The sequence below is a fragment of the Hyperolius riggenbachi genome, chromosome 10, assembly GCF_040937935.1.
Source record: "Hyperolius riggenbachi isolate aHypRig1 chromosome 10, aHypRig1.pri, whole genome shotgun sequence".
Classification (NCBI taxonomy): Eukaryota; Metazoa; Chordata; class Amphibia; order Anura; family Hyperoliidae; genus Hyperolius; species Hyperolius riggenbachi.
The window spans coordinates 246,398,580-246,420,617 of record NC_090655.1 but is presented as its reverse complement, the minus strand read 5'-3'; the positions used below and the strand labels follow the sequence as shown (position 1 = coordinate 246,420,617).

At 48.2% G+C, this 22,038-nt stretch overlaps 1 protein-coding gene across 1 annotated transcript in view; it reads left to right on the top strand.

The window, feature by feature from the left end:
• The first annotated feature begins 325 nt into the window (after positions 1–325).
• Positions 326–22,038, top strand: part of LOC137537038 (zinc finger protein Xfin-like) — a 525,741-nt gene continuing 504,028 nt past the window's right edge. The window contains exon 1 of the mRNA XM_068259188.1: positions 326–464. Within this exon, the coding sequence (XP_068115289.1) occupies positions 405–464 (60 nt within the window). The 5' untranslated portion in view covers positions 326–404. The remainder of the gene's footprint in view (positions 465–22,038) is intronic.

Sequence of the window (22,038 nt, the reverse complement as noted above, 5' to 3'; positions counted from 1 at the left end):
TTACTCAATCCTCAATCCTTCAGAGGCACCAGAGAACACACACAGAAGAGCGTCCTTTTTCATGTTCAGAATGTGGGAAAAGGTTCATTGACAGCTCAAGCCTTTACATACACCAGAGAACACACACAGGTGAGCGTCCTTATTCATGTTCAGAGTGTGAGAAAAGATTCACAAATTATTCAAACTTTTAAGAAGCATCAGAGGACACATATACCGATACGAGAGTGTCCTTTTTCATGCTCAGAGTGTGGGAAAACGTTTAATCATCGCTCAACCTGTCAGAGGCACAAGAGAACACACACAAGAGATCATCCTTATTCATGTCCAGAATGTAGGAAAAAGTTTACTGATCACTCGAGCCTTCAGAGGCACCAGAGAACACACACAGGAGAGCGTCCTTATTCATGTTCAGAGTGTGGGAAAAAGTATACTCTACCTTCAAAAGCACCTGGACATTCACACAGGTAAGTGTTCTTATTCATGTTCAGAGTGTGGGAAAAGATTCAGTAATAACTCAAACTTTAAGAAGCACCAGAGAACACACACAGGAGAGCGCCCTTAATCATGCTTAAAGTGTGAAAAAAACAGTTTGCTAAACATTTAAGCCTTACACACACACAGAGAAGAGTGTCACCATCCTTTTTCATGTTCAGAATGTGGGAAAAAAAACCTTCTACATCAAAGCTTCATATTCACTGAATAATTCAGTGAATGTTAAGAACATGATAAATGTTTTGTTGGGAAGGGGAAGTTAGTTGCAGAGTGTAAGAAAAACACACATTGACAGATATATGGAGGCATTTCTCAGGATATAAAGGACCACAATAGTGATATTTGTCATGTTTTGAGCCTAACAAGACCACAGCAGGCCTGTAAAACCTTCTCTATACTTTGTGTGGCCAGTATGTTTAGAAAGAAATGTCAGCTAGCAGCACCTCTTGTCTCCCTAGGATCAGCAGTGTACAGTGGGTGATGGATCTGTACTGCTGTCTCCTCCCTCAGTTAGCAGCTCCAGCAGTCAGCGGTCACTGCTCTCCTGCTCAGCTTTCCCCCCAGAGCAGACAGTATGGCACAAATCACACACATCTGCCTGTTACTTCTGCTGTCATACAGGCTGCAAAGTCTGCACAAACACTCAAGATAAGTTGTCCTCCCTTCCTCTTACTGTAAGCTTTGTTATATTATTCTTTGTATGTTTTTGCTTTTTTTGTCGTTCTAAATAAAAAAGATTAAATATAAATGTATTAAATAAAAACACATACACACACAACAAAATCTGATCTGTGTTGTACTTTTACACTCTGCACAGACATTTCCAACACGCAGAGCACAAGTGAGGCAGAGCAGATTAATTGGGGGAGGGGCCTCAGCAGGTAATTTCTCCACATAGATACAGCTGGCCAGGAATGTGACAGCAAAACACTGGGACCAGGCTGATCCCTATTAGCCCCTCATTAGCACTGGGTACTATAGTCCCTAAAACATAACCTTTAATAAGTCATAAGTAAAAACTGGGCCATAAATTGATCGCCATAAACACATAACATTTGGTGGGGTGCTCCACAGAAAATTATATGTCTATTCACTGGGATCAAATAGTCTTATAACATATGGGATACAGGCTCAGCTCAAGTATAATTAATGCTCCGCTGTTAGCCATACCTAGTGTTGGGCGAACAGTGTTCGCCACTGTTCGGGTTCTGCAGAACATCACCCTGTTCGGGTGATGTTCGAGTTTGGCCGAACACCTGACGGTGCTCGGCCAAACCGTTCGGCCACATGGGCGAACTAAGAGCGCATGGCCGAACGTTCCCCGAACGTTCGGCTAGCGCTGTGATTGGCCGAACGGGTCACGTGGTTCGGGCCCGAACGCGCTCTGATTGGCCGAACGGTCACGTGGTTCGGGTAAATAAATACCCGAACCACGTCATATCTCCGCCATTTGTCTGTGGGTTTAGCTTTGGGTAGGCAGGCAGGGTAGTTCGCTCTCCAGCCACGCTAGCCAGGGTCCCCCCCAGTCATTGTGTGTCGCTGCTGGGAACAGTAGTACACCGCTCGCTCAGCCACACTATATATAGCATTGTTTACTGCCACTGTGTACCTCGCTCAGCCACGCTATATATATAGCATTGTGTTTTCTGACACTCTGTGTACACGGCTTAGCCTGACTAATATAGCATTGTGTGTACTGCCACTGTGCACCTCGCTCAGCCACGCTATATATAGCATTGTGTGTACTGCCACTGTGCACCTCGCTCAGCCACGCTATATATAGCATTGTGTGTACTGCCACTGTGCACCTCGCTCAGCCACGCTATATATATAGCATTGTGTTTTCTGACACTCTGTGTACACGGCTTAGCCTGACTAATATAGCATTGTGTGTACTGCCACTGTGCACCTCGCTCAGCCACGCTATATATAGCATTGTGTGTACTGCCACTGTGCACCTCGCTCAGCCACGCTATATATAGCATTGTGTGTACTGCCACTGTGCACCTCGCTCAGCCACGCTATATATATAGCATTGTGTTTTCTGACACTCTGTGTACACGGCTTAGCCTGACTAATATAGCATTGTGTGTACTGCCACTGTGCACCTCGCTCAGCCACGCTATATATAGCATTGTGTGTACTGCCACTGTGCACCTCGCTCAGCCACGCTATATATAGCATTGTGTTTTCTGACACTCTGTGTACACGGCTTAGCCTGACTATATAGCATTGTGTGTACTGCCACTGTGCACCTCGCTCAGCCACGCTATATATAGCATTGTGTTTTCTGACACTCTGTGTACACGGCTTAGCCTGACTATATAGCATTGTGTGTACTGCCACTGTGCACCTCGCTCAGCCACGCTATATATAGCATTGTGTTTTCTGACACTCTGTGTACACGGCTTAGCCAGACTATATAGCATTGTGTGTACTGCCACTCTGTGTACACCGCTCAGCCAGACTATATAGCATTGTGTTTACTTCCACTCTGTGTCTGCTGGGCCTGGGAACAGTAGTACACCGCTCACCCGCCACTGTATAGCATTGTGCTCTGTGTCGCTGCTGGGAATAGTGGTACACCGCTCACCCGCCACTGTATAGCATTGTGCTCTGTGTCGCTGCTGGGAATAGTGGTACTGTATAGCATTTCTGTACTGCCACTGTACTGCTGCCAGTCAGCGTGTACTGTAAGGATAAGTGAAATGAGGAAGAAATCCGGTGAAAGAGGAAGGGGCAAGGGAAGAGGTGTTTCCCCTGACGGTTCACGTATAGGCCACAGGGGAGCACCCAAGAAAACCCACTCAATACCGCCCATGTTGTCCAGGACAACAACCCTCACAAATCCAAAAGAACAGGACCAGATAATTACTTGGATGACCTCTCAAGCGTCCAGCAGTGGGTTAAGCAGCACCAGCACATCACGCACGAGGTCCGAGTCCTCAGCCAGTTACAAGGAGCCAGTGGGCACAAAGCTGACACAACCGGCAGCGACACCACGCACACAACTGCCAGATAACCAGTCCTATGAATTACCTCAGGACACAATGGGGTATTCGCAGGAGCTATTCCCAGCCCAACAAACTTCCACCTATGAAAGGTCAATGGAGGAACAGCCAGAAATGTTGTGCCCGGATTCACAACCATTAACTGTGGGAAATGCACCGCGCACTGAAATACAAGGCGAGTCCGAGGAGGACTCGGAAACCCAAATCCCAGAGCAAGTTGGGCAGGAGGGGTTGCAATTGCAGGAGGTCGGCCGACAAGATCTGGAAGACGACGTTGGAGTGAGCTGCGCAGAGGTTGTTCTGGGGAGCTCTACTCCACGGCGGCGGCCCCCCACAATGACATATGACGAGTTTGAGGAGATGGAAGAGGAGGGTATGGACAATGTGGACAGAGACCCAGATTTTATTTGTGAACGAGAACATCGCCGTCGTAGCAGCAGCACAGATGAGTCTGTTGAAGAACCCACTGCTGCACGAGTTCGCCTTGTGCCACAAGGTAGGCGGCGCGCAATTTCAGGCACCACAAGCGTGGAAGTTCAAGTGAGAGGCAAAAGAGGAGGAAACAGAAATCGCCAGCAAGGAGGCAGGTGCTCCAAAGTCTGGGCTTTCTTTGAAGACTGCACTGAGGATGTTACCATGGCAATTTGCAAGGTGTGCAAGACTCGCCTGAGCAGGGGGAAAAGTATTAACAACCTCTCCACCACCAGCATGAGCCGCCACATGCTATCCAAACATCCCACTCTGTGGGCAAACGCGGCAGGACAGGGTACCAGCAACACTGCCTCCCTTGGGTTCACCAGACTCACCACCAGACCCGCCTCAGCAGCAGCAGTAGCCCAGCCATTGCGTGGTTCACAACATTCACAAACATCAGACGACGCTGACACTGTCACTTTCCGGAGTAGTGCTCTTGAGGTCTCCCAGTGTTCATCAAACACAACAACCAACAGCCCTTCCGTGTGCAGCGCTACGGTTCAGTTGTCTGTGTCGGAGATGTTTGAGCGCAAGAGGAAATTGCCAGCAAATGACCCCCGGGCCGTGGCAGTAACAGCCAGCATAGCCAAGCTTCTGGCCTGCGAAATGCTGCCATATCGAGTGGTGGAGACAAACAGCTTCAAGGGCATGATGTCAGTGGCCATCCCACGTTACGTGGTTCCCAGCCGCTACCACTTTGCGCGCTCTGCAGTGCCTGAGTTGCATGAGCACGTGGTCAGCAAAATAACCCGAAGCTTGAAGAATGCCGTTGCCTGCAAGGTTCACCTCACCACTGACACTTGGACGAGTGCGTTCGGACAGGGTCGATACATCTCCCTTACCGCGCACTGGGTGAACCTTGTGGAGCCTGGCAGCGATTCCTCACCTGCTACGGCGCGGGTGTTGCCCACGCCGCAAACAGCTGCACCGCCGTCCCTCCCACTGGATAACAACAGCAGCACCTACCTCTCTGACTCCTTCTCCTCCAACGCATCTCAAAGCTGTACCTCATCCGTAAACGCTAACCCAGCAGCAGTAGGATCGTGGAAGCAGTGCAGCACAGCTGTTGGCATGCGTCATCAAGCGTTGCTGAAGCTGATCTGCCTTGGGGATAAGCAGCACACAGGGGAGGAAATTTGGAAGGGAATAAAGGAACAGACGGATTTGTGGCTGGCACCGCTGGACTTGAAACCGGGCATGGTTGTGTGTGATAATGGGAGTAATCTCATTCGCGCTTTAAGGTTGGCTAAGCTGACACACATCCCTTGCCTGGCGCACGTGATGAACCTAGTAGTTCAGCGGTTCCTGAGGACATACCCAGGCGTGGCCGATCTTCTGTTGAAGGTGCGTCGAGTGGCCAAACATTGTAGAAATTCCAGTACTGCTTCGGGGGCACTCGCCAAGATGCAGGAGCGCTTCAATCTCCCCCACCATCGCTTGCTGTGTGATGTCCCTACGCGCTGGAATTCTACGCTGCACATGCTAGCACACTTTTGTGAGCAGAAGAGTGCAGTGGTCCAGTACATGACGGCGCAGTACCGAGGCGCATCCGGACAGCTGCCAAGCTTCTGTGGATCCGATTGGGCCAACATGTTGGACCTCTGCCAAGTCCTCCAAAATTTTGAGCAATCCACGTTGCTTGTGAGCAGTGACAACTCTTCAGTCAGCATTACCATACCACTGCTGTGTTTACTGAAGAGGTCAATGTTGAAAATCAAGGAAACAGCTGTCATGATGCAACTGGGGGAATCTGAAGGAGAAAACGATCAGCGTGATGGTACCAACATCAGGCCATCCGCCTCAGGGAACGCTGGCCCCAGCAGCTATGACGAAGAAGAGGAGGAGGAACAGCTGGAGTTGGAGCAGGAATTTCATGCCACCACTGGCGAGGGCCAGAGCGGTGCACGTTGGACTTCCACAATTCAACGCGAATGGTCAGCAGAAGCAGACCAGGAGGAAGGTGACGACTATGATGCATCACAACAACTATCACAACGCTCACAAGAGGATGATGAGGATTCTGGTAGGACTCTGGCACACATGGCTCAATTCATGCTAGACTGCATTGAACGTGACCCACGCATTGTGCGCATTCTGGACAACACCAATTACTGGGTTTATACCCTTCTGGATCCACGGTACAAACACAATGTTCCAAAACTGCTTGAAGAAAGAGTCAGACAGGTCAAAATGGAAGAATACCAGCAGGCCCTTGTGGAGACTTTAGAGAGGAGATTGACATCCTCCCCCTCCTCTAGCCAGTTGTACGCAGACAGACTGACTTCCGCAAACCCAGGACGACCAGGAGGGCAGCAAACAACGCAAGCCGCAGCTAGTGCCCAAAAGGGAATGGTATCGGCAGTGTCCTTGGAGTGGGAAAATTTTCTGACACCCATGCAGCAGCAGCCCACTGAACAGCAAGCGTGCAGATCCACCTCCAACACCGATCGCCTGGAGAAGATGGTCAAGGACTACATGTCAGATGACGTAGCTGTGTCGAACAATCCATCTGCACCCTTCAACTATTGGGTATCGAAGCTAGACACCTGGCACGAACTGGCAATGTACGCAATAGAGGTGCTGGCTTGCCCGGCAGCCAGCGTTATGTCGGAACGTTGTTTCAGTGCTGCCGGAGGCATCGTCACAGATCGGCGTATCCGCCTCTCCACAGAAAATGCAGACCGTCTGACTCAAATTAAAATGAATCAATCCTGGATTGGAAATGACTACGCAACACTCCAGGACCCCAACCAAGTAACATGACCAATGAACATCTGGGATGGTGTAGCATTTCCGGTCCCTGTTTATTGAACCTCTCATCTGTATTACATTTATGACTGCATGGCGGCAAAAAGCATTGCTGCTATATCCGCACGCTTTTTGTCCTCATGCAAGGCCTAGGTTGTTGTGTCTCAAAAACCGTGGCCTTCTCCTCCTGCGCCTGCTCCTGTTCCATCACGTCTGCTGCTGCTGGGTTAGCGTTGCCGCGTGGTCCCTGTTTATTGAACCACTTATCTTTATTACATTTATGACTGCATGGCGGTACAAAGCATGCTATCCGCACGCTTCTTGCCCTCATGCAAGGCCTGGGTTGTTGTGTCTCACAAAGCGTGGCCTTCTCCTCCTGCGCCTGCTCCTGTTCCATCACGTCTGCTGCTGCTGGGTTAGCGTTGCCGCGTGGTCCCTGTTTATTGAACCACTTATCTTTATTACATTTATGACTGCATGGCGGTACAAAGCATGCTATCCGCACGCTTCTTGCCCTCATGCAAGGCCTGGGTTGTTGTGTCTCACAAAGCGTGGCCTTCTCCTCCTGCGCCTCCTCCTGTTCCATCACGTGTGCTGCTGCTGGGTTAGCGTTACCGGTCCCTTTTCCTGGAACCTCTTATATGTATTACATTTATGACTGCATGCCGACAAAAAACATGTTACCTGTGCAAAGAAAACAGACATTTCCCGCATTTAAAAGACAGTTTTCCCTTTGAAACTTTAAAATCGATTTTCTCAAAAACTATAAGCTCTTTTTGCTAATTTTTTTTTCCTCTTGTACCCACTCCCAAGGTGCACATACCCTGTAAATTTGGGGTATGTAGCATGTAAGGAGGCTTTACAAACCACAAAAGTTCGGGTCCCCATTGACTTCCATTATGTTCGGAGTTCGGGTCGAACACCCGAACATCGCGGCCATGTTCGGCCTGTTCGGCCCGAACCCGAACATCTAGATGTTCGCCCAACACTAGATACCCACATATACAACTACTCTATACTGATAGATAGATAAATAAAAAAATGGAGTAGAAATATAAGTTCCCAGTGTCATAACCTGTCAGGTACTGGGTAAGACATCCCCAAGCAAGTGCAGCCCAAGGGTGGTCAATCAGCCAACCTCATTTGCAGGTGCACCGCTTGATAACCCAGATAACGACAGATAGGAGTCACCCCACCACTAGCTAATGAACACCCATCAAATCAACATGTTTCGCTTATTAAAATAATTACCGTATTTTTTGGACTATAAGACACACTTTTTCTCCCCCAAAAGTGGGGGGAAAAAGTCAGTGCGTCTTATAGTCCAAATACTACTATTATGACCTGCGGATCCTTTCCCGTGTCCTGCCTGTCCTAGTATCTGCGTGTACTACGTGCAGCTGCAGCTTTCCTCAGGCTGTCTGCTGCTTTTATCACCGAGCTGTCCCCCTGTCTGTAATACATACAGTTGTCCGTACTGTCCCCCTGTCTGTAATACACACATTTGTCTGCGCTGTCCCAGTGTAAATACACACATTTGTTTGCGCTGTCCCCAAGTACATACATACCCCGGTACTGCCACAGCTGTCTTGTGAGAAAGTCCGCACAACTTTACTGATTACATGCACATCGTTCTTCATGCTGTCCCCGGGTACTGTCGCCAGGAAGTCCCGCTCAACTTGGCAGAGAGATGTACCAATCAGGCAGGGGGTGCTGGCCCCAACCGGCAATCACGCTGCCCACTACTCCTGGTTCCTCTCTTGATAGGAAGCGCTGGTCCCGCGGGCGGGACCACCTCTCCGTCATTGGGGCCAATCACTGTGCGCTCTGCTTTGTCAGGAAAATAATAAAAGGTGCAGTGCATTATAAGTGCATTACAAAGTGACATGAAGTATAGCCCAAGTCAGAGCCTGCCTTCATATACCTCTCACTTAAATTGTCCTTTTAAAAAAAAAAGTACTTTAGAGTTGGATCGGTATCACCTGTATGGAATGGAACTGTGTTGTGATTTTTTAATAAAACCTGGAACTTGGTTCATTAAGTGTGCGGACCTTCTGGATTATTTTGTATTGCATAACTGGTCCAGCACCTCCATGGTGGTGTGCGATTCTTCATCGACTTGTGACTAATATAAAACAATTTAGGAAGGAGTGACATTATAGTTACATCAATTTGCCCAGGCCAAAAAAAAACATTCAATATTGCCCTACTCTTCTAAAAATTTGCTACATGTTTTGGCTAAAGGTGCATAATTTAGTTTGATGAGATTCTCCAGCTTTGCTGGCAGTCTAATACTCGGGTAAACATATGACTCGGGGTCTCACTGGAAGGAAAGGAATGGTGAGACAATGTCATATTAAAAACCCCAAGATTTTGCGTAGTTGGTTCATAAGGTTGAGATCATGTCAGCTATGTGGAAATCTTGCATTAGATTGGGTGGAGATATTAAGGGCTGTGTGATGAACAACAAGTAGTCAGGAAACGACACCACCTTGTTCTCTTTCTTCCCAATCTTTACTCCCTGGACACCATGTTGAGGATTGGTTCCAGCCAGAGATGGATTAAGATGTAATGGGGCCCTAGGCATGGTAGATTTGTGGCCCCCTTGTGATCCTTTTGGTAAGATGAAGTGGAGACAGGTCAGAGAAGGTGGCAGGGGGCCCCTGGACACCCCAAGAACCTGCTTAGATTTCTTGGTGGATAATCCTGCTGTAGCTCCAGCGTCAAAATAAACAGAAGGGTAGATAGGAGACACCCCTGAAGAGAGCCATTCCTTAGCATGAATGAGTCAGAAAGGGTATTGTTCACTCAAACTCTAGCCGATGGGTTGGCCATAGTAATCCCAGCCAGGATTTCATGTTCATTCCCAACCCCTAGTTGGACAGCACCACATGAATATAATCGCAGGCCACTCTAACAAAAGCCTTGATGTCCGAGGAGAGAAACAGCCCCTCCACTGAACACTGTGAAAGCCACAAGTGTATCCCCAAGGCCTTTGTTGTGGTATCACGCCTCTCCCAACCATTCAGTGGCATAGCAATAGGGGATGCAGAGGTAGCGACCGCACTAGGGCCTCTGGACCAGAGGGGCCCAGTAGGGGCTCCCCTTCAACCACTTTAGCTCTTTTTTGGTGCTAAGCTGGTAATGATCACCTATACATGTGCTCTAATTAGTTGTAACCATTAACAGACTGTTCTCCTCCCCTTCTTGCACCTCTCAGACACTGCAGCTGTCCTTGGCAGGCTGTAGTGCTCCGTATCAATTGTTATGTACACAGGCTGGTGGTGGTGGTTGTGTAATAGTGTGGGGAATGTTTTCTTGGCACACTTTAGGCCCCTTAGTGCCAATTGGGCATTGTTTAAATGCCACGGGCTACCTGAGCATCGTTTCTGACTATGTCCATCCCTTCATGACCACCATGTACCCATCCTCTGATGGCTACTTTCAGCAGGATAATGCATCATGTTACAAAGCTCGAATCATTTCAAATTGGTTTCTTAAACATGGAAATGAGTTCACTACTAAAATAGCCCCCACAGTCACCAGATCTCATCCCAATAGAGCATCTTTGGGATGTGATGGAACGGGAGCTTCGTGCCCTGGATGTGCATCCCACAAATCTCCATCAACTGCAAGATGCTATCCTCTAAATATGGGCCATACTTTCTAAACAATGCTTTCAGCACTTTGATGAATCAATGCTACGTAGAATTAAGGCAGTTCTGAAGGCGAAAGGAGGTCAAACACCATATTAGTATGAGTGTAATAACATTTGTAAAGTGCTTTTCTCCCACACGACTCAAAGCGCGTGTTGACACATGCATTGAAGAATAAAGAATTGAACTGCAAAAAAACGGAAAATTGTATACTCACCTTCGGTAATTTTCCTTTCCTAATGCGTCCATGGCAGCACCTATGGGTATGTCCCGCCCCCTCCTTAATAGGACAGGTGACTAGATAAATTGAAGGCAGGTCCAAGCTCCCCCGTCTATGTACTTTTCGGCCGCACCGTGCTAGGGTGGGCGCTATGTGCTGCCATGGACGCATTAGGAAAGGAAAATTACCGAAGGTGAGTATACAATTTTCCGTTTTCCTCATGCTTCCATGGCAGCACCTATGGGATTTAACTAGAGTAATGTAAGAAATAATAGGGAGGGAACATTTTTGCTGCTGAACAAGTAAATCTTTTATTAACATAATTAGTTCAAATTTTAGGATTGTAAAGATAATATAGCTTTGCCAAAACTTAAAGTAGAATTTGCGGCCGGGTCCACCCGGTAATGTTGCATAAAGGTATTGATTGTCTTCCAATTTGCCGCCTGGCAGATCTTGTCTGCTGATACATTGGTGTATGCTGCCCAGGATGTCGCCACCGATCTTGTAGAATGCGCCTTTAGTTGCTTTGGTGGTTCCTGATTGACAGCCCTGTATGTGGATTGAATTGCTTTGATAATCCAAGAGGCGATGGTTCTTGATGAGGCCGGTTCTCCTTTTCTGTATCCGGACGGTACCACCAATAGCCTTTCCGTTTTTCGAAAAGATGAGGTAGCTTGTAGGTATTGTTTTATTACCCGTCCGATGTCTAACTTATGAGGTAGTTGCGATTGTGTGTCTTGGAATGTAGGCAACGTCCAGTCTTGATTAAAATGGTAGACTGTGGCTACCTTTGGAATATGGTGTTGTAAGGGTCTGATGACAACTCTGTCCGGAAAGAATGTTAAATAGGGTTCTTGTGTTCCTATTGCCTGCAGCTCAGATACTCTCCTAGCTGATGCGATGGCGAGCAGAAACGTCGTTTTCAGGGTCAAATTCCAGATGGATATAGAATCTATAGGTTCAAATGGTGGACCGGTTAATGCGTCCAATACAAGGGGTAAGTCCCATTTTGGGAATATTGCCTTTCTTGGTGGTTTCATCTTTATTACTCCTCTCAGGAACTGGATTACTAACGGGTTAAGAGCCCATCTGATGTTTGTTAATGCAGATAACGCGGTAACTTGTACCTTTAAGGCTGCATAGCTCAAGTCTTTTTCAACTCCCGTTTGCAAAAAAGATAGTATCTGTGTGACGTCCGGGGTCTTTGGATTAAAGTTATTTAACCTTGCGTATTCCACAAATCTATTCCATATTCTGTAGTACGTTTGCTTAGTTGACGGTTTTCTGGACTGCAAGATGGTTTGTATGACCTCTTCTGAACAGCCTTTCTCTCTTAGGTTTTCCCTTTCAAGAGCCACGCCGCTAAATTCAGCCTGTGAGGGTCCGGATGGGAGACTGGGCCCTGTGTTATCATTTCCTGTGTTACTGGAAGGATCCATGGTGGTTTGATCTTCAGTTCCCACAGTAATGGAAACCATGGACGATGCGTCCAGAAGGGTATGATTGCAATAATCGTTACTTCCTCCTGAGCTACTCTGTTTAGTAGTCTGTTGATCATAGGGATGGGAGGAAATACATATCCAATCCTGAATCTCCAAGCAACTGTTATCGCATCCGTCCCCTCCGCTAGATGGCAGGGGAATTTGGAGTAGAATCTCCTGCACTTCCTGTTGGTAACTGTTGCCATTAGGTCTATCTCCGGAGTGGTCCACATGCTGCATATGGTATTGAAGGTTGCTTGTTTCAGAGTCCACTCGTTGTTGTCCACTGTCTTCCTGCTGAGGAAGTCTGCGGTAATATTCATGTTCCCAGGTATGTATGTGGCTTTTAGGTTCAGTAAGTGTGTTTCTGCAAATTGCATAATCTGTGAGGTTTGTTGCAAGAGTCCTAAGCTCCTCGTGCCACCCTGTTTGTTGAGGTAGGCTACAGCTGTCCTGTTGTCCATCTTGATTAATACAGACTTGTTGGTAATGATCGGCAAGAAGTGTTTCATTGCTTGAAGGGATGCTCTGAGTTCTAATATGTTTGCTGGTTCTTTCGATCTCTCCTGGCCCCACGTGCCTTGAGCTGTCTGTTGTCCCAGATGTGCACCCCATCCCCTCGAGCTGGCGTCCGTAGTTATTATCATGGGAAGTTCCGTCTGTATAGGTAGGTGCCTGTTCAGATTTTGCCGACTTAGCCACCACTTTAAACTGTTCTTCATTGTTGGTGATAGCTGTATCCATTGTTGTATCGATTTCTTGTGCCACTGGGATAAGAGTCCCCATTGGAATGGCCTTGTGTGCCATTGTGCCCAGCGTACCATAGGAATGGTCGCGGTTAGAGAGCCTAGTAGACTTAGACAGTGCTTGGCTCGAAGACGGGATAGTGGTAAGGTTTGTCTGATTTTTGATATTATCTTCGTAATCTTTTCCTTGGGTAATCTCACCGCGTTTTGTGTGGTTTGAAATCTGGCTCCGAGGAATATCATATCTTGTACTGGCGTTAATTGGCTTTTCCGCCAACTGATTAACCATCCGAATCTTTGGAGAGTCTCTAACAATATCGTCTTCTGAGATTGTATCTGTGGTTGATCTTGTGCTAGAAGAATGATGTCGTCCAGATAGTGGTACGTTCGTAATCCCTGGAGACGAAGAAGAGCAATGATCTGAATCAGAACTTTCGTAAATGTTCGTGGTGCAGTATTTATCCCAAATGGTAGACAAGCAAACTGGAAGTGTTGATCCTGTATTGAGAATCTGAGGAAACGTTGGAAGTCCTTGTGTATGGGGATATGCAAATATGCATCCTCCAGATCGACCGATAACATCCAGTCTGATTTCCTTGTTGCTAGAATGATTGTTTGCAATGATTCCATCTTGAATCGGGGTAGTCTTATAAAGCTGTTTAGTACTCGTAGGTCCAGAACCGGTCTGAGGTCGCCCGTTTTCTTTGCTACAAGGAATAGAGGTGAGTATAATCCCTTTCCCCTGTCCTGTCGAGGCACCTCGACAATTGCGTTCTTTGCCATAAGCTCTTGCATGTATGACGTCAGAATTTGTCTTCTCTTTCTCGATTTTGGGATGATTGTGGGTACAAAGTGTTGTTCCGGAGGTTCCTTTTTGAAACTCCATTTGTGGCCGTATTGAATCGTGTCTATCACCCAAGGATTGGGAATATATTCCGCCCATATGTCCTTGAAGTATTGGAGTCTTCCCCCGACCGGACACACATGGGCGGTCGCACCGTCAAAAACCCTTAGTGACTGGGCCGGTTGATGTGGTCGATTTTTGTTTATTAAATTTGCCCAAGGTTGTTTGACTAGGTTGCCAAGTTCTGCGGTAATCTCTTCCCGGTCTGTAGGACCTTGCGTTTTTAAATCTTGCTTGCTGGGTTTTAAATTGTTGATTAGTGAAGGGCTTTCTTGTTCTTCTATCCTGGGGTATCAACCCAGATTTTCCGCCTGTGACTCGTGTGATGGCTGTATCCATACGTTCTCCGAATAGATTTTTCCCGTCGTATGGTATCTTGCACCAATTTTGCTTCGAGTTTGGATCGGCCGACCACGACCTCAGCCACAGTGCTCTCCTGGTCGTAACTGCATATGACATAGACCTCGCAGTTGAGCGTACTATGTCCACTGCTGCCTCACTGACGAAGTCTGACGTTAATTTCAGTTCTTGCAACGCTGCAATTAGTTGTTCTTTGTCTGCCTCTTCGTTAATTAATGATTCCAGATTATCCGTCCAGACTTGGATAGCCTTTCCCACTGATGTTAGTGCAATGGCGGGTTTAATGGCTCCTCCCGAGATTGTATAGTTCTTCCTAAGATCCATATCCATTTTTCTGTCTATAGTGTCTCTGAAGGAGATTGCATCTTCCAATGGTAGCGTAACGTGTTTTGCTAGCCTCATCACTGAGGCATCCACTATAGGAGCATTGTCGAATTTCTTAGTGTCTTTCTCGGGTAACGGGTAAAGTTTAGTCAGTCTGTTGCTCATAGTAGCCTTCTTTTCCAACTTGTTCCATTCTTCTGAAATGACTGCGTCAATTTCTTCCATGAGTGGGAAATGGGTGCAAGATTTTTTTAAATGTTTATAATATATTCTTTTCTGTTTTTTCTCCTTCACTTCTTCTTCTTCTTCCACGTCTTCCCACTCTATGGCCTGTCTTACAGCTCTTACGTATGGCTCGACTAGGGCGAAGTTGAAGCCCACTTCATTTTCTTCACTATGGGATTCCATGTCCTGTGGTAAGACAGAGGTTCCTGGTTCTGATTGAGGCGGTAGACTTGAAATGTATTGTTGCATTGATTCCTGAACTGCATCCTTGATTAGTTGTGAGACCTCTACTGGTTGCTGCTCTACTGTCATCTGATTAAAACAGTCTGCACATACCATTTTCCCCGGTAGAGTCTCATTTCCGCATGCCCAACAGTGTTTGGACGGTCTTCTATGGTGATGCCTTCTTGGCGATCTGCTCCTAGATCGATCGCGCCTAGATGATCGGTATGTTCTTGACTGTGATCTTCTGCGTGATCGTGATCGTCTGCGTGATTTTGATCTCCTTCGTGAATGCGATCTTCTGCGTGATTGCGATCTCTTGTGTGATTTCGATCTTTTACGTGACTTTGATCTTCTATGAGATGGCGATTTTCTGCGTGATTGTGATCTTCTGCGAGATTTTGATCTATCGCGTGATTGCGATCTCCTGTGCGATGTTTTAGAAGACTGCGATATTGCTGGGGAACTTGGTCCTGGAATTTCCTCTTGCGATCTTCTGGGGCTGTCAGGAGACATAAAAAAATATGTCTCTTAGATAAAAAAAATAGTGCACTCTTTTCCCTGCAAAAAAAGGACCTACCTTGAGCACCTACCTATCAATCTGGGCTTGGTCTATGACAGGCGCAACAGCGTCCATAGTGTAACTTGTATTCCCTGTGACCAGAGAAAATAGGGCTGTAGTAAGCAAGCTATGCCTGTGCAGTATGCTTCAGTTACATGTATATCTCAAAACAAGTTATGCAGAGATTGTTTCCAATATTAAATGTATACCACCTACCTCCAACGAGTTTGAATCAGCTTGAAACAAAGTGACATTCGGTCCGGTAGTCTCACTACTCCACTGCAGATCAGACACGATCCTAGCCTGACTGCGGAGACGCCGGGCCGCCATGCCTACAGCTCTAAATAGGCTGCTGGCCCCTCCTCTAGAGCTCTCTCCGCCTCTGACAATCTTCCGGGCGGCTGGAGCGCACCCGGAGCCGACTGCTCCACGGATGACCTCACTTCCTGGTTCGCTGTGCGCGGAACCGGAAGTGACACGCCGGCCGCCCGACTTTGCCTGAGCGGTGGAACGCAGGTGGATCAAAGTGCTGTCGGCCTGATAGCAGCATTTAGCCGCATTATCATAGGGACACCGCGCAAACAGGAGGCCATTGGTCTCCTACTGACAGCCCCTTACAGCGCGGTGTCGTTGCCCCCAAGACCAAGAGAACGGGGCTGCTCGACACTCATTTAGAGTTATGAGCCCACACCAGGAGAGGCTGAACCTGGTGGGATTATCCATGGATGCTGGAAGATAGGTGCAGGAGCAAAAATAGTACACCTGTTTGTAAGGTAAGGACGAAAAAAATAGACGGGGGAGCTTGGACCTGCCTTCAATTTATCTAGTCACCTGTCCTATTAAGGAGGGGGCGGGACATACCCATAGGTGCTGCCATGGAAGCATGAGGAAAATGATTTACTCACCAACTTTGGACTTTTTCTTTATATGAAGGGAGGAAAATAACATCCCATCGCACCTGTTTGGTCTCTCTGCATTTTTACTGCAGCCCCTGTGTTGCCAGTATTCACTGTCATATGGGCGACATTTTCATATGACAGTGAACACCGGCAACATGGGCTGCAATAAAAACCCTGAGAGACCAAACACAGGTGCTCTGAGACAGGCTGTCTTGTCTAAATTCCTCCCATCAGAGTGAGGACACGGAAGAGGAGCGTCGGAGGTGCAGCATGGAGAGGTGAGAGTGAGGACACGGAAGAGGAGGGTCAGAGGTACAGAATGGAGAGGTGAGAGTGAGGACACGGAAAAGACGGGTCGGAGGTGCAGCATGGAGAGGTGAGAGTGAGGACACGGAAGAGGAGGGTCGGAGGTGCAGCATGGAGAGGTGAGATTGAGGACACGGAAGAGAAGGGTCGGAGGTGCAGCATGGAGAAGTGAGGGTGAGGACACGGAAGAGGAGGGGCGGAGGTGCACCATGGAGAGGTGAAAGTGAGGACACGGAAGAGGAGGGTCGGAGGTGCAGCATGGAGAGGCGAGAGTGAGGACACGGAAGAGGAGGGTCAGAGGTGCAGCATGGAGAGGTTAGAGTTAGGACATGGAAGAGGAGGGTTATAGGTGCAGCATGGAGAAGTGAGAGTGAGGACACGGAAGAGGAGGGTCGGAGGTGCAGCATGGAGAGGCGAGAGTGAGGACACGGAAAAGGAGGGTCAGAGGTGCAGCATGGAGAGGTTAAAGTTAGGACACGGAAGAGGAGGGTCAGAGGTGCAGCATGGAGAGGTTAGAGTTAGGACACAGAAATGGAAGGTCAGAGGTGCAGCATGGAGAGGTTAGAGTTAGGACACGAAAGAGGAGGGTCGGAGGTGCAGCATGGAGTCGTGAGAGTGAGGACACGGAAGAGGAGGGTCGGAGGTGCAGCATGGAGAGGTTAGAGTTAGGGCATGGAAGAGGAGGGTCGGAGGTGCAGCATGGAGAGGTTAGAGTGAGGACACGGAAGAGGAGGGTCGGAGGTGCAGCATGGAGAGGCGAGAGTGAGGAGTGAGGACACGGAAGGCGAGAGTGAGGACACGGAAGAGGAGGGTCGGAGGTGCAGCATGGAGAGGTGAGAGGACACCGCGGGAAAAAAAAGTGGCAGGGGAGGGGCTTGGGTGTTGCAGATAACGTCACCACTGAACTATGCTGTACTTGGCTGGCTCTTGTCAGTCTATAATTCTGGCTGGTCAAAGTCCAATAATATCAGTTATTTAGAAGTACTTGCACATTGGCTTCAGTAGCCTTCAACTTCGCACATTGCCCAACCAGATCCCGAAGTGGCCAGACTTTAATAACAAAATTGGGCCTAGGTTACTGAAAAGTAGAAATCCAGCCCTGGAGAGAAGGGAATGGGATTGTGGGAGGCAAAACTAAACATGCCGGTTGCTGAAGCTGGGTCAATTTTCATTTAAAAAGTTGCATAATTAATGCATTAACTCAGAAGTATTAGCAGTGCCGAGTGTACCTATGGCCCGTTAATATTACACAGTCATAGTAATCCACCACGTATACAGCTGTTTCCGGCTGGTTGGTCCTCATCAGTGCAAGTTTTGGAGTAATTTTGCTCCTAAAATACTAACTCACAATAAAATGAAATTATGAGACACAATAAAGTGAAATTATGAGACAGGCCGCAGTCATAATACAGACCACAAGATGGCGCAAACTGCAACAAAAATCGTATTGGAAGCTGCAGTTGACACAAGCTCTGCCCAGATACAAGGGTGGAACGCACAGACTGTAAGCTCCAGGGAGAGGGAGCACCGGAAGTAGGTAGGAGACACTGCTGGGACTGGAAGCAGAGGAGGTAATAACATACATTCATTTCTATAGCTATAACATTTACATTCAGTAATCTCCCTGAGCCGTTTTATATACACACTCTAATGTGATTTCATTCCCAGGAGACAATCTGCACACAGCAATGGGGGCTTCTATCATTAACTCCCCCACATGTGCCCCCCATCATCACTGCCTGACCCAGGGAAATGTCTCCTGTATCTTCTTATATACATCCTAATGTGATTTCCTCCCCAGGAGCCAATCTGCACACAGCAATGGGGGCTTTTATCATTATCCCCCCACACTCCCCCCATGTGTCCTCCATCATCACTGCCTGACCCAGGGAAATGTCTCCTGTATCTTCTTATATACTCACCCTAATGTGATCTCCTTCCCAGGAGCCAATCTGCACCTAGCAATGGGGGCTTCTATCATTACCCCCCCCCCCCACACACACACACACACACACACACACACTCCCCCCATGTGTCCTCCATCATCACTGCCTGACCCAGGAGGGAAATGTCTCCTGTATCTTCTTATATACTCACCCTAATGTGATATCCTTCCCAGGAGCCAATCTGCACACAGCAATGGGGGCTTCTATCATTATCCCCCCACACTCCCCCCATGTGTCCCCCATCATCACTGCCTGACCCAGGGGAATGTCTCCTGTATCTTCTTATATACTCACCCTAATGTGATTTCCTTCCCAGGAGCCAATCTGCACACAGCAATGGGGGCTTCTATCATTATCCCCCACACTCCCCCCATGTGTCCTCCATCATCACTGCCTGACCCAGGGGAATGTCTCCTGTATCTTCTTATATACTCACCCTAATGTGATTTCCTTCTCAGGAGCCAATCTGCACACAGCAATGGGGGCTTCTATCATTATCCCCCCACACTCCCCCCATGTGTCCTCCATCATCACTGCCTGACCCAGGGAAATGTCTCCTGTATCTTCTTATATACTCACCCTAATGTGATTTCCCTCCCAGGAGCCAATCTGCACACAGCAATGGGGGCTTCTATCATTATCCCCCCACACTCCCCCCATGTGTCCTCCATCATCACTGCCTGACCCAGGGAAATGTCTCCTGTATCTTCTTATATACTCACCCTAATGTGATATCCTTCCCAGGAGCCAATCTGCACACAGCAATGGGGGCTTCTATCATTATCCCCCCCACACTCCCCCATGTGTCCTCCATCATCACTGCCTGACACAGGGAAATGTCTCCTGTATCTTATTATATACACACCCTAATGTGACCATCTGGAGTCACCAGCCTGAAGCCAGGCCTGGGCACTAGTGTACCCATGCAAACCTCCCAACATTTGAAAATGACAAAGAGAGATAGAATGAGTCATGCAATTTTTGTGGCGAAAAATGGATGTGAATAGGTGCAATTTAAAGGATGTAGCTAATAGATGAAATATACACAGGAAATACTGTAATATTTACAAACTAGCCAGAGATACCCTCCAGTGCTGTGTAGCTAGAGGTATCACCTACTATTAGGTAGTCAGTAGCCCCCTCCCCAGCATTAGGTATCTAGAGGTCTCCCCCACCATAGTAGGTAACTAGAAATGTCCCCCCTCCAGCATTAGGTAGTCAAAGATTCCCCCCTCCCCCAATATTAGGTGGCAAGAGGTGTCCCAGTATTAGGTAGTCAAAAGTCTCACACCAGTATTAGGTAGTTAGGCACCAACTGTATGAACAAACGCATTCCCCTTCCAGCACTGTATGAACAAACACACACACACACATTTACACTTCCAGTACTGCTAGGGGTGGAACAACAGGAGGGACATGCGAATTCGGGACAGTTCTGCCCAAATCAGGCCAGTTGCTAGGTATGCCCACGGCTCTTTCCTACTCGATCTGGACACGACTCGTTTAGCATTAGTGTTTCCCACTGAGTTCCCTGTGTCTTACAAACTAGTGGATGTGACCACATTTCCGTAATCAGGAATAGTCCGTTGGTCTATGAGGTTTCTAGCTGAGTCCCCTCAAGTAGACTAGCGCCTGTGCCCCCTCACCCAGCCTTTGTAGTGTATTTGTGAGTGGAGTGCGCTTGTAGCTGTAACCTGTCAGCACCACCGGGATCCCTCTTCAGCCCTGTCACGGCTTCTCATCTTTATGACTCCCTCTTGTCACGTCATCTAAAGAGAGACGCCACTTGAGGGAGTTAAAGAGATTAGGTGAGAGGGCTACCTAATACCGGGGCACATCTGGCTATCTATACTGGGGAAGGGGGCCTGCCTAATACTGGGGGCACATCTGGCTATCTATACTGAGGAAGGGGGCTGCCTAATACTGAGGGAACATCTAGCTATCTATACTGGGGAAGGGGTGCCTAATACTGGGGGTGCAACTGGCTATCTATACTGGGGAAGGGAGCCTGCCTAATACTTGGGGCACATCTGGCTATGTATACTGGGGAAAGCGGCTGCCTAATACTGGGGGCGCATCTGGCTATCTATACTGGGGAAGGGGGCCTGCCTAATACTGGGGGCACATCTGGCTATCTATACTGGGGAAGGGGGCCTGCCTAATACTGGGGGCACATCTGGCTATCTATACTGAGGAAGGGGGCTGCCTAATACTGGGGGCACATCTAGCTATCTATACTGGGGAAGGAGTGCCTAATACTGGGGGTGCAACTGGCTATCTATACTGGGGAAGGGAGCCTGCCTAATACTGGGGGCGCATCTGGCTATGTATACTGGGGAAAGGGCTGCCTAATACTGGGGGCGCATCTGGCTATCTATACTGGGGAAGGGGGCCTGCCTAATACTGGGGGCACATCTGGCTATCTATACTGAGGAAGGGGGCTGCCTAATACTGGGGGCACATCTAGCTATCTATACTGGGGAAGGGGCTGCCTAATACTGGGGGCACATCTGGCTATCTATACTGAGGAAGGGGCTGCCTAATACTGGGGGCACATCTGGCTATGCATACTGGGGAGGGGGCTGCCTAATACTGGGGACACATCTGGCTATTGTACTGGGGAGTAGGCTGACTAATACTGGGGGCACATCTGGCTGTCTAGACTGGGAAAGGGGCTGCCTAATACTGGGGACACATCTGGCTATCTGTACTGGGGAAGAGGGTTGCTTAATACTGGGGCACATCTGGCTATCTATACTGGGGAGGGGGTCTGCCTAATACTGGGGACACATCTGGCTATCTATAATGAGAAGGGGGCTAACTAATACTGGGGGCACATCTGGCTATATATACTGGGGAGTGGGCTGCCTAATACTGGGGGCACATCTGGCTATCTATACAGGGGAGGGGGCTGCCTAATACTGGGGGCACATCTGGCTATCTATACTGGGGAAGGGGGCTGCCTAATAATGTGGGCACATCTGGCTATCTATACTGGGGAAGGGGGCTGCCTTATACTTGGGGCACATCTGGCTATCAGTACCAGAAAAGGGGGCTACCTAGTACATGGGCACATCTGGTTACCTGTACTGGGGAGAGGGGGAACCTACCTAACACTGTGTGCAATCTGGTTACCTTTACTGACTAATACTGGGGGCACATCTGGCTATCTATACTGGGGAAGGGGATCTTCCTAATACTGGAGACACATCTGGCTATATATGTTGGGGAAGGGGATCTGCCTAATACTGGGGACACATCTGGCTATCTATACTGAGGAAGGGGATCTGCCTAATACTAGGGACACATCTGGCTACCTATAATGGGAAGAGGGGAACCTACTTAATACTGGGAACACCTCTGGCTACCCGGCCTTGCACAATTTGGGAGGGGAGTGGCTACATTGGAATTTTCAGTTACACCACAGGTATCTGTGTACGTACTGTATGTATAATATGTATG